The sequence below is a fragment of the Paroedura picta genome, chromosome 5, assembly GCF_049243985.1.
Source record: "Paroedura picta isolate Pp20150507F chromosome 5, Ppicta_v3.0, whole genome shotgun sequence".
Taxonomy (NCBI): Eukaryota; Metazoa; Chordata; class Lepidosauria; order Squamata; family Gekkonidae; genus Paroedura; species Paroedura picta.
This window is the reverse complement of record NC_135373.1, coordinates 103,378,799-103,393,881: the sequence shown is the minus strand read 5'-3', so window position 1 is coordinate 103,393,881 and position 15,083 is coordinate 103,378,799. Positions and strand designations below refer to the sequence as shown.

The 15,083-nt window shown below is 44.8% G+C and overlaps 1 protein-coding gene across 1 annotated transcript; it reads left to right on the top strand.

Moving 5' to 3' along the window:
- The first annotated feature begins 551 nt into the window (after positions 1 to 551).
- Positions 552 to 13,121, top strand: RASD2 (RASD family member 2). Its single transcript, XM_077339654.1, has 3 exons — positions 552 to 877; positions 7,380 to 7,659; positions 10,256 to 13,121. Exons 2-3 carry the CDS (start codon positions 7,389 to 7,391, stop codon positions 10,783 to 10,785), a joined length of 801 nt encoding a protein of 266 aa, XP_077195769.1. The 5' UTR covers positions 552 to 877; positions 7,380 to 7,388; the 3' UTR covers positions 10,786 to 13,121.
- The last annotated feature ends 1,962 nt before the right edge of the window (positions 13,122 to 15,083 follow it).

Genomic DNA, 15,083 nt, shown 5'->3' with positions numbered 1-15,083 from the left:
TGAATGCTGCAGCCCTGTCCTAAACACCATCTGCAGCACCTACCTCTTTAGGCTCACTGGGAAAGATCAGGGATCCAATCTGAAAAGGAAACCTCCTTGCTGTGCGTCTCCTCCCCCTCTTCCCCAAGAGCCCACCCGCTTGTGAGAGGACAATTTCCAACTAGAGACACTGGCAGGGAGGCAATTATCGGGGAGCTCTCCAAAACCAAAGGGGTATTGACCGGTTGCTGGGAGAGAGGCAGCCAGAGAGAGGGAGGGAGGTGGGGGGAAGAAGCCCGAGGTCTATAAGAGACAGAGAAGCGCCCCCTTTGTGCTCAAACCCATTGAAAGAAACTCTTGATTGATCTTCTATATTGATTTTTTTTCCCCCGGGGGGGAGTCAAAGGGTGGCTTTCGGGTCTGTGGTTTTCTCCACTCCTTTGTGTTGCGGGAGAGGGACCCTCCTGGGGGCTGTGCTGGAGAGGAGGGAGGTGAGGGAGATGCACCCACCGGCTTCTGTGGATAGATGTCGCCCCAGAGCCCCCGCCTTCCACCTCGGGGAGTTCCGTGAATCGCACGTCGCGAGAGAAGCAGCGGCGCGAGCCTGAGCGGGAAGAGTCGCCGCTCGCTTTCGGAGGGCGCCGGCTGGCCAGAGCTCTCGCAGGCGGCTCTCTCCCGCAGCCCGGAAGGCGAGACGAGCGCGGGTCCTGCCCAGCCCAGCCGGGAGCCATGCGCGCCCTCTGAGCGGGCCCAGGACGCCGCCAGCAGCTCCGGCCAGCCCCGTCGCGTGGACTTGGCCAGGAAAGCCCCAAAGCGCGCGGAGGCAGCGGAGTCAGTCCGCGAAGTCAGCCCCGCGGAGCGCCCGAGGACCCCGGGCTCGCCTGGGACGAGAGGACCGGTAAGTGAGCGGCAACCCGGCGAGCGGACGCGGGCCAGGCCAGGGCTTCGAGGGCTCGACGCCACTTTTCGGCTGGGGCGCTTGGCGCTGCCTCGCCTGCCCACCTGAGCGCGGCGCGTAAAGCTTGTCTTTGGAGGCAGCTCGCTCGCCCCAAGGGCGCCGGGGAGACGGCCAAAGGCCGGGGAGGGGAAATCCAGCCAGCGTTTGGCCCTGGGAAACAGAGAGACTAGCAAGAGACAGGCGCTTTGGTACAGGTATGCCTGCCTGTCTGTTCTCTGCGCCTGGATCAAAGAAACCTTTGTGCTTTGCATGGCCGCTCGGGTGCCCCCCTTACCTGTCTGGAACGGAGAAGGCAGGGCGGCGTCTTAAGGCGCTTTGAAGAGCCCTTACCGTGGAACTTGAAAGCTCTCCTGAGCCCTGAGAAATGCAAAGCATCAAGTCCTGGAAGCAGAACGTTTCAGGACCTGAGGATCTTTTTGATGGGTTGTGAAAGAAAAGGCTGAGAGGCTCCAGAAAAGGGGAGGGGGAATTGACAGGTACGAATCTACCTGCAGTTAAACTGGCCTCTGACCACTTCTCTGACTTTAGGATCATCACAGTCTCACCGGGCCTCGGTTTCCCCACTTGCAAGAAAGTGCTGACAGTCAAAATTACTGTTCTGTGCCGGCTAACGTGTTGCCTTAATTTTTTTCGAGGCAACTTAAAGATACAAATAAGAAACTAAGCCCACACACCTAGCATTAAACTTCCATTGTTGCAAAAGTGGCCTTATAAATTCAATCTGAGCAATTGTTGTTTGTCTGCCCCCTCACTCTCTTCCTGTTGGTTTTCTTATTAGTAGATGGTCAAGGTGATTTTTATGAGTCAGAGAGAAACAGAGTCAGAATCTGCACAGTGCATGGAAGACAAATGGTCTGAAGTGCGCATCACATGTTGCGCCAGAATTTCAACAGGGGCAATGAACAGAATAATGGCAGCAGAAATCTGCCGTGCACAGCGCCAAAAAATAAAACCAGGTGAAATGGCCAGGAGCCTTGTCAGGATCAATAACCAGGCAAATGAAACGAGATTCTCAAGGGCATCTTAAGGTGACTGCTAATAAAATGAAAATCTCAATAGCCTGGAGAGAAGCAGCATCTCTGACTGCCTCTTACCACAATGCCTGCCGGTTGTTGAATGGCTGTGCGTCTAACTACTCATCTAATAGGTAGGGCACTTCAATGGATAGAGTTGGAATATTGCAAGCAATTTTTAAAAATCTGAATTTGATTACCAACATCAGTCTGTTGATTTGTTTGACCTTGGATTAGGCATTCAACTCAACCGCGCCTCCGTAGAAGACATTTGCAGGGGGTGCCAGAAAGGAAGACCGAGGAGCTTGGAAACATTACACACAAATTATGTTGGAATGCAAAGTGGCGGTACAGATGAATAATAATACAACATACTATTAATGGGCTGAAGTGTGCCCATAGCAGTGGAGTGTCCCAATCCAGACAGGTGGAATATAAAATTAATAAAAGCCACAGCAGGATTTTAGGGCAGAAATACTGGGTGAATCAAAGTGTGTTTTGAATAATACACAAAGTGTTAATCAACCAATTGATGCAATTGAACTGATTTCTTTTTTGGATAATAGTTTTAAGACAATCCTTTGATTCATTAGAGCCTATCATCCATGTCATACTGCTCATTCTCCAGCTACTAATAAGAATATAAAAATCATCTGTATGAAGACGAATCAGAGATAAAATACTTTGACAAAAGGAAGACCAAACTTCCTACAAAAATGCAAGGAAGCAGAATTTGTTATGAGAGTTTCTGCCAGGATTGCAATGCAATCCTAAGCAAAGTTACATCTTTCTGAGTCCATTGAAATCAATGAGGGTAGAAGGGCATAATTCTGGTCAGGACTGCACTGCAAGTGTACTGCTGTTGAGCACTTTTACTCAGAGGTTCTGGGTTTAATGGCGCTCCCTCCCCAGTATGTTTGCATAGCCTTGTGTGCTTAGATGGGGAGTTGTATTTGGAAGACCTGGGAGTTTATAGAATGTCTACAGGATCTTATCACACCTACTTGCAGAGGCAAAGCTGAATTTGCAACACAATCTACCCCCAACAAGGAAGCACTGCCAACAATGGTTCCCTAAGGAGAATAGTGATGTTGACAAACAACGGTTTGCTGCAGTCAAACCATTTCAAGGAAGTCCCTACCACCCAGAGATGCTGAAGGAAGCTCTGCGATCTACCTCTGCCACCAAAAAGATAAGAAAGGCTCCTTCTGCTCTTGCCATCTCCCCATATGAGAGCCAGCCTGGTGTGGTGGTTAAGAGCAGCAGCTTCTAATCTGAAGAGCTGCATGCAGCCAGCTGGGTGACCTTGGGCTAGTCACAGTTCTGTCAGAGCTCTCTGAGCCCCATCTGCCTCACAGGGTGTCTGCTCTGGGGAGAGGAAGGGAAGGTGATTGGAAGTTGCTTTGAGACTCCTTTGGGTAGTGAAAAGCAGGACATAAAAACCAACTCTTCTTCTAAATGACTGCAGAGCCTTGCTGAAGAAGTAGCTATACTTACTGCCTGCCCTGCTAGGCCAATGAGATCATGGAGGTAGACCAACCAGCAAGTGGGAGGAGAGGTGTGGTAGTCTTTCTGTCAACCTGCTGCAGGGTCCTTTTGTATGGCAGATCATAAGGAACAGAGAGGAAGATTCGCAGTGACTTAACATTACATAACACTGACATTTCAGGTGACTTGATTGATTGGTCCGCTTTTGTAAGCTTGATCAGTTGCAGCCCATGTTTGTGGGTAATAAGTGGTTGCAGTCTGGGGAGCACCAAAGCACTCGGTTAAGCACCTACCATGGAAGTTGAGTCCCAGTCCAGTTCTACCAGCATGCAACTGGTAGTCCTGCCTGGGCGTGCCCATCTCTGTTTTGCATGAAGACATGTATGTTGGTTCATCACTGTCCAAATAAGGATCTCAGTCCAAAGGTGCATCTTTCTCCCACCGGCCACCTGTGAGGAAAGTCACTTTGTTTGGCAGAGTCCTGGGCTGGTGCGTAATCGTGCCTTTGTTGTGCTGTAAGCATTTGGGAAACGATGGAGAGGGGGTGGGAATCAGTTAGCAGCATTTCGCAAATTTTGAAGAACGAATTATAAAAACCAATTGTGCTCCCAACCCTTTACTAAATATAAATGTCTCAGACAAAAGGTCTCTCTCCTTTTTTCAGAAAGAGCGTTTAAACAGTGTACACAGGTTGGGTCTCCATCCTGTGTCAGACATGAGTTGCAAGCTCTCCTCAACTCCCAATCTGTGCTGTGCCCAGTTTGAATTGGGATCAAGGAGTTCATTGAGAAGGGGCTTCAGCCTTCCCCTTTGCTCCATTTCTCCAGATTGAAGAAGTCCAGGGAGGCACTATTTGGCCCACTGGTTAATGGTTAAGAGCAGTGGCCTCTAATCTGGACAACTGGGTTTGATTTCCCACTCGGCCTCCACATACAGCCAACTGGATGACCTTGGGCCAGTCACAGTTCTGTCAGAGCTCTCTCAGCTTCACCCAACTCACAGGGTGTCTGTTGTGGGGAGGGGAAAGGGAGACAATTGTAAGCTGTTTTGAGATGCCTTCAGGTAGTGAAAAGCAGGGTATAACCCCCCCCCCAGTTCTTTAGCTCATCTTCCTTTGGATACACATGTGTTACCCCAACCTGGTTTTTCTACCGAGAGAGAGAGAGAGAGAGAGAGAGAGAGAGAGAGAGAGAGAGAGAGAGAGCTCTTCAGAAAGGCTTCAGATCAATTCAGACTACACTGTTTGAATCCCATTTACCCCAAGTAGTCTCTCAAGCAATCACTTCAGGGCTTCTTCTCCCTTACATTTTTATGCAGCACTATACTAAGCATGACTGAATGTTCTGTTCTTGCTCGGACTTACTGAACAAAGCTCCTTTCTGTGTGGAATCTCGTTTGAACCTTGGGGCAACTTCACATTGAATTTTGGACTGTCTGGATTCGGTATCTCAAGAAAACGGCCTGGCATGTTGATACCAGATCAGCTTCCAGCTTATGTCTCAGGGTGGTCTAAAGTGGGGCCTCTCGGGGCCACTGGCTGATGTGGAGACTTCCTCTTGGCAAAAAGGGGGTAGGCTAGATTTCCAAGATGGGAGATATCTGGAGATATAAGGTGTGGGGGGTGAGTCTGAGAAGGGGGAGGTTTGGTGAAGAAGGACTTCTGTGGGATATAATGCCAAATACTCTGGCCTTCCAAATCAGCCATTTTCTCCAGGGGGGTCTATCTCTGTCACCTGGTCAGTTGTAATAGCGGGAGATCTCCAGCCACTGCCTGGAGGCTGGCAACCTTAGCTAGATGATTTTTTACGGTTCTATCCAAATCATGGCTGATTGAAGACATTTTGGTGCAAGAGACTGAAAATGCTGGTCTCATCACTGAATAAGGAGCATACTCCACTGGGGCGGGGGGGGGGGGGGTCCATAGAGAAAAAAGGTTTGCAAGAGCGAAATAATGCTTATCACAATCCCTATTCATTTAAATGGGATTTGCACCAGGAAGCTTGCTGGTTAAAAAGAGAGATCTGACTTTCTCTCATACTGTCAACTTAACCATGCTCAAGATCTTCAACTGAAATGGCCACCTCCTCTGGTTCATGCTGGGGCAGATTTTGTTTTTGAGACATGACTATATCACACACACCAAAATCACATGAAAATGCCCCCATGGACTTCAATGGAAATTACTTTCATATAAGGGTGCCTTTAGATCAATTCATAGTACATTGCTTGAATCTAATTTACCTCAGAACAGCCTCCCCAGGCAATCTCTTCAGGACTTCTTCTCCAGTATATATTTATACAGCAGTATACTAAGCATGACTAAATGTTCTGTTCTTGTTCAAGCTTACAGAACAAAAGTCATCAACGGTGTCGGTTCATTCGTTTTTCGAGGGAGGTGCCTTAAGGCTTCTGTTCCCCACAGTAACTGTGTTGATACCTTCAAAAATTAGAAAATGAATCAGATTGTTTTTAAAACATTTTCTTTCTTTAAAAAAATCTTTAGAAACAAGGCTACAAACAAAAGTCAAGGATGGTTGACCAGGTCTGGATACATAACAGTGGCCTCTGTGAATATATATAACCTGCATTACATAAACAGTTTCTAAATAAAGAGCACGCTAGGTACTCAGTTCATCTTTTATAAGATCGTATCCAAAACAAATGAGGTCCCAGCAAATCTATCCTAGCACGATATTTCCTTACAGGGTACCCGCCTATGCTTCTTTCTTTTAGTCATAACCAAGTGTTTCGTGGGTGAGAAATGTGGCTGAAACCTCTAGACCCCCTGCAGTTTTAGCAACTGGCATCCTTATACTTTGATTATATAAGATGGTGATATTCTCTCATCCTTTATTTCACCCAAGATTCTCTGCTCAAGAACTGGAAAAAGCAGGCCAGGGCAATAGCTAGTGTATAAAGGTAAAGGTAAAGGTATCCCCTGTGCAAGCACCGGGTCATGTCTGACCCTTGGGGTGACGCCCTCCAGCGTTTTCATGGCAGACTCAATACGGGGTGGTTTGCCAGTGCCTTCCCCAGGCAAGCTAGTGTAAAGGAACTATCAATATTTCAATAATAATAATAATAATAATAATAATTCTGCAGTGTAAAGGCATTCCTTGACTAGTCATCTTTGGCAAAACAATCATAATATTTCCACAGTGTTGTCTTTGGAATTTTTCCATGTCATTTTTGACCAGCAAAGCTGAATCTCTCATAGGATGCCAGGGTTGCAGTGCAGTCCACCTTGCATTCACATTGGCGGCAGAACTTTCTTTGGTAGTGAAATTGGTTTTGTAACCCAAAAATCCAGGTCTCCAGCCTCACCGTTGAAAAATAAATAGGTCAATGTTTTAAAAACTCTGGGGGTACAAAATTGTATGATGTTTATCTTGTTGACTTCTTTGGCTGCTGCTGTTTAAGCCATTTATCCCAGTTCTTAAACCAAAGTAAATAGGACTCTTTCTGGAGAAATCACTTTAAAAAGCTTAGTATAGGCACTGTTCACACAACTACAGCTACTGCCTGTGGGTGGGATAGATCTGAATAGAACAATGTGTTCCTTCTACCAGCCATTACTCAGAAGAAGCCAATACATACCTGCCATACAGCCATCCTCCCACCCATCTCTGTACAGTCGTGGCCCACAAGTTATTCCTTAGACTAAGATGCCTAAAGTAATTACCTGCATAGATAAATATTAGATTTCATTGTCCCAGTTTTCAAAATGTTGGTGCCTCAGTGGGTTTATTTTTTCTCCTGTTAATCCGTTACAGGGGAAATATCCCGGCATTTTTAAATGTTTTTGTATCTACCAGTTTCTTTTCTATTCTTGCTGGGTTTTTTTTTAATTCACTTTTTGGGCCTCTCTCTTTTGTTCTCCATGTGTTTTTGATTGATGTTAATAATAAAGCTCTTCTCTTTGTGTGTGTGTCTCCATTCAGCTCAAAGCAATGATGAAGACTATGTCCAGTGGGAACTGCACCTTGAATGTTCCAGCCAAGAACTCATACCGCATGGTTGTGCTGGGAGCCTCCAGGGTAGGCAAAAGCTCCATCGTCTCACGGTTTCTCAATGGCCGCTTTGAGGACCAGTACACGCCCACCATTGAGGATTTTCACCGCAAAGTCTACAACATCCGAGGCGACATGTATCAGCTAGACATCTTGGATACTTCTGGGAATCATCCATTCCCTGCAATGAGGAGACTTTCCATACTCACAGGTTAGAAGACTATAGCACATGTCAATATTAGGGTTGTTATCAGCTGTTCAAATTTGCCCATAGAGACTGCAGTTCTGTTTAGGGGATGACAGTCAGAGTCCTAAACTTAGGCTAAAGGTGCTTGGGATGGCCATTTATGTAAGTCTCCAAAAGCTGGCCAACCAAGAGAGAGAGTCTAGGAACCAAGCTGTGTCTCAACTCTCTCCATGCACCAACAAATGCTTTGGCTTTGTGTATTCTAAACAACAATGCCCTAACCTGCATGGCAAACAACTATTGAAACCAGAGGAAATTTTTGGAGCAGTTAATATGAATTAATTTATTAAAGCAGTGGAAAGAAATAGAAAAATCCCAGGGAGTCCAGACAGGCTTTTAGCGCAACTGAAAAAACTTGAGATCCTAGTTAGGGATTCTCAAACGGAGAGAGGCAAAAATACAAGCTAATTGAAAATCAATTGGATCTGCCTTTAATATAATGAAAATTGGTCTTCCATTCCCCCCCCCCCCACATTTACCAAAATCTGCAGCAGCATTCATTCCACCGTTTTGTAATATTTGCCATATTTGTGGGTCGTCTTCACTGAGCAACCCTATGCATTTTACTTTTTAACATGGGACACGGAACAGCAAAGCGGAGCAGATCAGTTCTAGTGGGAGGACCTGAATAATCCACTGAGATTATGGGGTGAAAATGATGAAACGGGACTTTGCTGAACTAGATAAGGATGGGCAAATCAAAATGCTGCAATAACCTACAAACTGCAAGGGATTAGCAATCTGAGTATAGACTTACCCAAGATAAGAATATGTATCACATTGAAAACCCTGCACTTACATGATATATATTTGCACTCTTCAACTCATTCAGAAAACCTTCAACGGCCCCTTGTCATCTCCTTAGCTGTACACCGACGTTGTAGGATGTTTCTTGCCGGCAGACTTTCAGAATAAGTCTCTAGGCAACAGTAAATTCCTATGTCCACATTTCATATGATATTGGATGCTGGAATGCTCTTCTCGTGCACAAGAGTTTTCTAATGCTTCAGTATTTTTCTGCAACATGTACTGGAAAACAATAAAGGGACAAAATTTTGTACAGCATAGAAGTTTAAAAATGCATGCTCATTTTTTGAGCTGTTCTGAGTGAAGTGGTTGCAGGTCTTAAAGTCAAGTCCCACTTAGTTCTGCATGCTGGAGCGTTCGAAGTTACCCAGTTTGCAAGTGGAAGTCCCCTTCTGTATCGCAAGCCCAATGGTTGCATGATAAAGGAAAGCAGAAAATTATCTAATACATGCGACTGCAATAATACTTAATCTGGAGGCAGTTGCTAAAATAAAAGTGGTAAAGAAAATGCATCAAACAAATCTCGGAGGCGAGTCAGGCACCAGGAATAGAGTCAAGAGGCAGAGCTCCACTGGTCATTGTAACATAGCAGAGCAGAAAGGGAAGTTTTAAGTTCTTCCTGTCTATATCTGTTTCTTGTAACCCATCAGTAGCAGAGGAACACAGCTGCCTACATTAAAAAAAACAACTGGTCATATGAAAGGGCAGTAAGACATTTTTGGTTGCTGCCTAGAACTGGCTGAAAGAGATCTGCTTTGAACACCTTTGAGGGGGAGGGCAAGTGGTCAATCAGTCAATGAGGTGGGACCTAGGAAAGAAAAGATGCTGGGAAAATAGCATGAAGCTTCTGAAGCCCAGTTTCCACGGAGGACATGGCACCCAAGCCATCTGAATCCTCAGCATTCCTGACCCCTGCCACAGCTACAATACAGTTAGAGAAAATTCACCTCCTCAAATTCTCCCTTATATATAAAAATGAAAGGCATGTGAGCCCTCTCCTTGCAATCCAAGATTTGGGGGCTAGGGAATGTGATATCGAGAAGCTGCCAAGGTAGGCTCGTGGTGCTTGGAACTGGGGTGGGTCTGATGGAGAATAGGTCTTGGAACTGATTCAGAAGATAGGAGAGTGGATGGTGGGTGCAGAGGGTGTGAAATAAGCTACAGAACTGAGCATGTAGCATTAAAGATGTATCTAGAAGCATGGGAGCAACAGATCAGGACTGATATATGGGGGAGAGGCTGTGGAAAGTGAAGCTGAGCTTCATCAGAGGATAGGAAATGGGCAGAAGGTGTTAAAAGAAGCATAACTGGCTGAGCCAGGGTGGCTGAACTAGTGGCAGGGGGTGGGGGGGGGGGAAGCAAGTCAACTTAACTGGACCCAGCAGAGGCTGTATTGCACCAGAAAATATTTTCAATTGAAATGGAAATGTTTAGAGAGGAAATAGGAATGTGAATCCCTCCGTCCCTCCCCCCAAATACAAAGAGCAGAGAGTAGGTTTGGTACAAAACAAGTGAAGCAGCTCTGCCATTTAACATAACACTGTTTTACTACATTGCTTGGTATAAAAATACATGGTGATATATGCTGCTGTCCCCTGAAACATCTGCAAGTAGAATTCCTCTTACTCAGATTCTTGCATATTTCATTATACCATAGAATTCTCAGGATACAATGAGGGGAGGTGTTGTTAAGTTGCATTTTCTAATTGTAACAAAGCTTGCTTTTTCTCCCTCTGTCATGGGCGCCTTGCAGGGGATGTTTTCATCCTAGTCTTCAGTTTAGACAATAGAGAATCCTTCGATGAGGTCAAGAGACTTCAGAAGCAGATCCTTGAAGTCAAGTCTTGCCTGAAAAATAAGACTAAGGAAACAGCTGATCTTCCCATGGTAATCTGTGGCAATAAGAATGACCACAGTGAACTCTTCCGCCAGGTGCGTTCCGAAGAAGCCGAGAAACTCGTTTCTACCGATGAGAACTGTGCTTACTTTGAAGTTTCGGCCAAGAAGAACACAAACGTGAATGAGATGTTCTACGTCCTCTTCAGCATGGCCAAGCTGCCCCATGAGATGAGTCCTGCCCTCCACAGGAAGATCTCTGTCCAGTATGGTGATGCCTTCCACCAAAAGTCCTTTAAGATGAACAGGGTCAAAGAGACAGATGCCTACGGCATGATCTCCCCCTTTGCTCGCAGACCGAGTGTCAACAGCGACCTGAAATACATCAAATCCAAAGTTCTTAGAGAAGGACAAACAAGGGAGCGAGAGAAATGCACCATCCAATGAAGGCGGGAAAGAAGGTTCATTCAGATGGAGTGTGTTATGTTGTGTATGTACAGTGCCTTAAAAGAAAATGAGTGGTTGGCCAAGGGTGGATTCATGAGGCCCAAGTGGTGACAGTAGTTCACAGTCATGAGGCTCGTGTTTGCACCTACTTGGTAAACAACACCACACCACTGACATGAAGAAGTAATTTAAGGGGTGGTATTGTAAATACTTGAAGATTCCAAGGAGAGATACCTGCCAGAAGTGGCACCTGTGACTAGGTCTTTTATCATTTGGGGTAGTTTCTCTTCTTGTTTGTTCTTCTCTCTTCTGGAGAGTCATGGTGTACAAAGAAGGCCAGTTTTGTATACAAGAATCAGTACAAGATGGATCTGACCAGCATCAGATGTTGTGTTACTGTCATGTAATATGCAGCGATTGCCAACAAGGAGAAATTTCTGTAACATTTTCCTCCGATGCTCTTTAGACATAAGATTCACAATTCAGCTTCTTATCTTGGGGGCAATGAACTGATATTACCTTCTAAGACAGTTCTGTGACACAGTTACATGGATTTGATTTGTCCATAAGTCAGACTGTCTGGGTTTTTAATATATATTTATATATACAGTTTGTTGGGCAGTTAGGAAGGTACAATGCACCTTTTTGTGTGCAAGTGGCAATTTTTCATAGTCTCAATGCAAATGTCACTTTGTATCATTGCTTTTGTTTTTGTTTCCCAAGCAAAACCAGATGGCAATTTGTCTGTTTTAACTGATGTCTGAGTTAATCTGGAAGTATACTCTGGAAACGCCAACGGTTTTCCAGACTGATAATGTGTACAGTAGATGAAATTGTGTTACTGTAAAAGAAAACCTAAACAAAACAAAAAACCCACACCTTACGGTATCACGTGGCTTTGCTTCATATGATTTTCGTATATTTTAGTATACATCCACTCCAAATCTTGAATGACTCCAACACGATACTGTACTCTTGGCTATCCTCCACAGTGGATGTGCAACGCCACTTCTTGCACTCTCTCTGGTATCCCAGAACAGCTTTTACATTGACTGCCTTCCTACGCAGGTTTATTTCATAGAATCGTAGAATCATAGAGTTGGAAGGGACTTTCTGGGTCATCTAGTCCAACCCCCTGCACTATGCAGGACATTCACAACCCTATCATTCATAACTGAAAAGAGGTTTACCTGGGAGTAAGCTCTATTGTACATGACTAGACTTATTACTGAGGAAGCACATATGTGACTGGCCTGCAAGTGGTTCCAGTATAAATATTTTCAAATAACCAAGGAATTTCTAATACCAGGGACTCTCTCAGCTAATTATATAAGTAGTAAGGCACAAAATTTTGTTTCTGATGCAACTGTCTTCCAGGGTCCAGTGGTGAGGGTTTCATTTCGTGAATGTAAAATGTCTCTACATAGCTGTCCTCCTGTCAAGCTGATTCTTCACAGCAGAATTCTTGCTGAGAAGGGCAGAAATATTTAGCATTAAAACCCAACCCGAGATTTTATCTGTGGCCTAATGTAGTTCTTGAGATCTGTGGTATTTCCCTCTCGCTCTACCTTTGCAGCTCCCACTTTTCCCCTTGCGCCTGGGATAGCTCTTTGCTTCTAACAGGTGATAATCTGAGTGGAATCCATGGTTTTCTATACTTGAGACATACTGTGAAGGTTTGTGCCTATTCAGAACAGAGAGCCACTAAAAGTGGGAAGCAGATACAACAGCATGCCCCAGCTTTCTAATTCTTGTTTTCTCTCAACTAGAAGTCCCCTGCCTGAGGCTCTCTGTTTTGTTTTGTTTTATGATTTTTATAAACTTGGTGTGCTGGGGCAGCTGTGTGCACTGAATATAAAAATTACCTCAGACATGAATGTGCATTGTTTTGTGGGGGTATATGTGTGTATATAGCTGAGGGGGGAAGATTTCAGAATGGTAGTGCTGCTGACACTGGACATAATGTGTGTTAGAGATATTCCATACCAGCCCTTGAATATATTACACCTCTTTGTTATATTATACCTCATATTCTGTATATATGTAAATACCTGGCTTGTGTACTGCTGGAAGCTGCAAGCCATAATGGCATCAAATGAATGTTCAACTTGCAATCTGATGGGTGACAAAAGATTAGGGGTAACTTCTAAGTCTATGTAGAATTCTGTAACAGACAGAATTGTCTCCCTCCTTACTCTTCTTCCCTACCCACCTCCTTTGCCTTGCAATGTAAAAATTCTAGTGCCATGGCAACCTCCTATATTATTTTCAAGTGACTCAGAACTTGTATAGATATATATATATATACTGTTTCTGAATAAAACTGATTTATTTATTAGCTGTGTCCTGTCGGTTGTATGTTTTCTCCAAGGACAATTAGATAAACTATTGGTGATGAGCTATGTCCAAAACAAGGTCATCTAGTTGGGTCAGAAAGTCAAGTTCTATTTTTTTGTTCCTTCCTCTAAGGAACTTTGGATTATGTTATGTAAGAAGAAGAAGAAGAGTTGGTTTTTATACCCTGCTTTTCACTGCCTGAAGAAGTCTCAAGGTGGCTTACAATCGTCTTTGCTTCCTCTCGCCACAACAGACACCCTGTGAGGGAGGTGGAACCGAGAGGGCCCTGGCAGGACTGTTCTTTGAAAACAGCACTATCAGGGCTGTGACAAGCCCAAGGTCACCCAGCTGGCTGCATGTGGAGGAGCGGGGAATCAACCTTGGCTTACTGGATTAGATGATGCCGTTCTAAGCCATGCTGTATATTCCACACTTCCTCCCAGAAGCACAAGATAGTTTATCCAATTTATCCTATTGCAACAAGCCTTTGAGGTAGCCTAGGCTGAAAAAAAATGATTGGACTAAAGTCAACCAATGGATTTTTTAGCCCACACAAGGATTCAAACCCTGGTCAAAATCCAGCACTGTAACCATTGTAACACTGGCTCCTGGTTCTAAATGTAGGAACTTAAGTATGGAAAGTGATAGTGTTTACAATTTAGAAACATTCCCTTATATTTAATAGTATTAGTGAACTCCTGATCTGCAGATGAACCCTAAGATCCCATGACCTTAGTTGTATTCCAAAGGCTTAGAGACTGCTATGCAAGATGATTTATGTGCAGTTCATATTAAAGTTTAAAGACATTCATCATTCTGCTTGTCATACCAGCGGACCCAGAAGTATTCAGCTCAATTGTTCAACATACAAAGGTTTCAGTTGACCCAGTAGGCTCAAACATGAGTGGGGCCAACAATCTGACAACATCCCTGACATGTAGGAACTAGAAGTGATCCTCAGCAGACAAAGGTGCTTTTTGCCACCAGCCTTTCTGCCCAAGAGGAGTTGTTTCCCTGCACCTCCAGAAAGTTTTTAGGGACACAGCAGGGCTGTAGAAATGGATATTTACCCAGTTCTTTTTGCTCCTTTCTATGCGAAGGCGGCATATTCAAAGTAAGCTGAAAATGCTGGCAAAAGCTTGCCTGAGCTGCAAGGGGAAATACATCACTCACTTCCATCACTACTGGCAGAAGACTGCAGGACAAACTAGACCTTACTCTGCACACACTGGATAATACTTTTTCAGTGTGCTTTTGCAGCTGGATTTTCCTGGATCTGAAACTCAAATACTTTGGCCACCTCATGAGAAGGAAGGACTCCCTGGAGAAGAGCCTAATGCTGGGAGCGATTGAGGGCAAAAGAAGAAGGGGACGACAGAGAACGAGGGGGCTGGATGGAGTCACTGAAGCAGTCGGTGCGAGCTTAAATGGACTTCGAGGAATGGTAGAGGACAGGAAGGCCTGGAGGATCATTGTCCATGGGGTCGCAATGGGTCAGACATGACTTCGCACCTAACAACAATTTCCTGGATCTACTTCTAAAGTGCATTAAAAGTGCATTATCCAACATGTGTGGAACAGGATAAAATTTTATTCTTAAGCAAAAGGTCCCCCCAAAAGTGCAATGAAAAGGAATGAGCATGGGGTTAGCGTAGCTCAACAAGTAATGCCACTAAGAGATTCCTATGATGGAGAGGAGAATGGGAACAGCATTTATGGCTCTAGATCCCTGGTGGAGGTCACCATGACATCAGCAACCTCACAGGTTTATCAGACAGGCATCAGCGGCATTCATACAGCCATGCTCCACGTAGCATTCCAAGAGCCATGGCCCCGCTATGTGAATCATAATTCCTGACTGCTGTTTGCTGAGGAAAATGCAGTACCCCCAAAACAAAAGCACTTCTGGAGGGGGGGGAGAGAGAGAGAGAGAGTCAAACTGCCATGGAACAAATGAGCAA

What these genes read in the sequence shown, in the direction of transcription:
- RASD2 (XM_077339654.1), top strand. Translation starts at nt 7,389, where the DNA reads ATGATGAAGACTATGTCCAGTGGGAACTGCACCTTGAATGTTCCAGCC. An exon ending in GAGACTTTCCATACTCACAG is followed by an intron (nt 7,660 to 10,255) that starts GTTAGAAGACTA and finishes GGCGCCTTGCAG; the next exon opens with GGGATGTTTTCATCCTAGTC.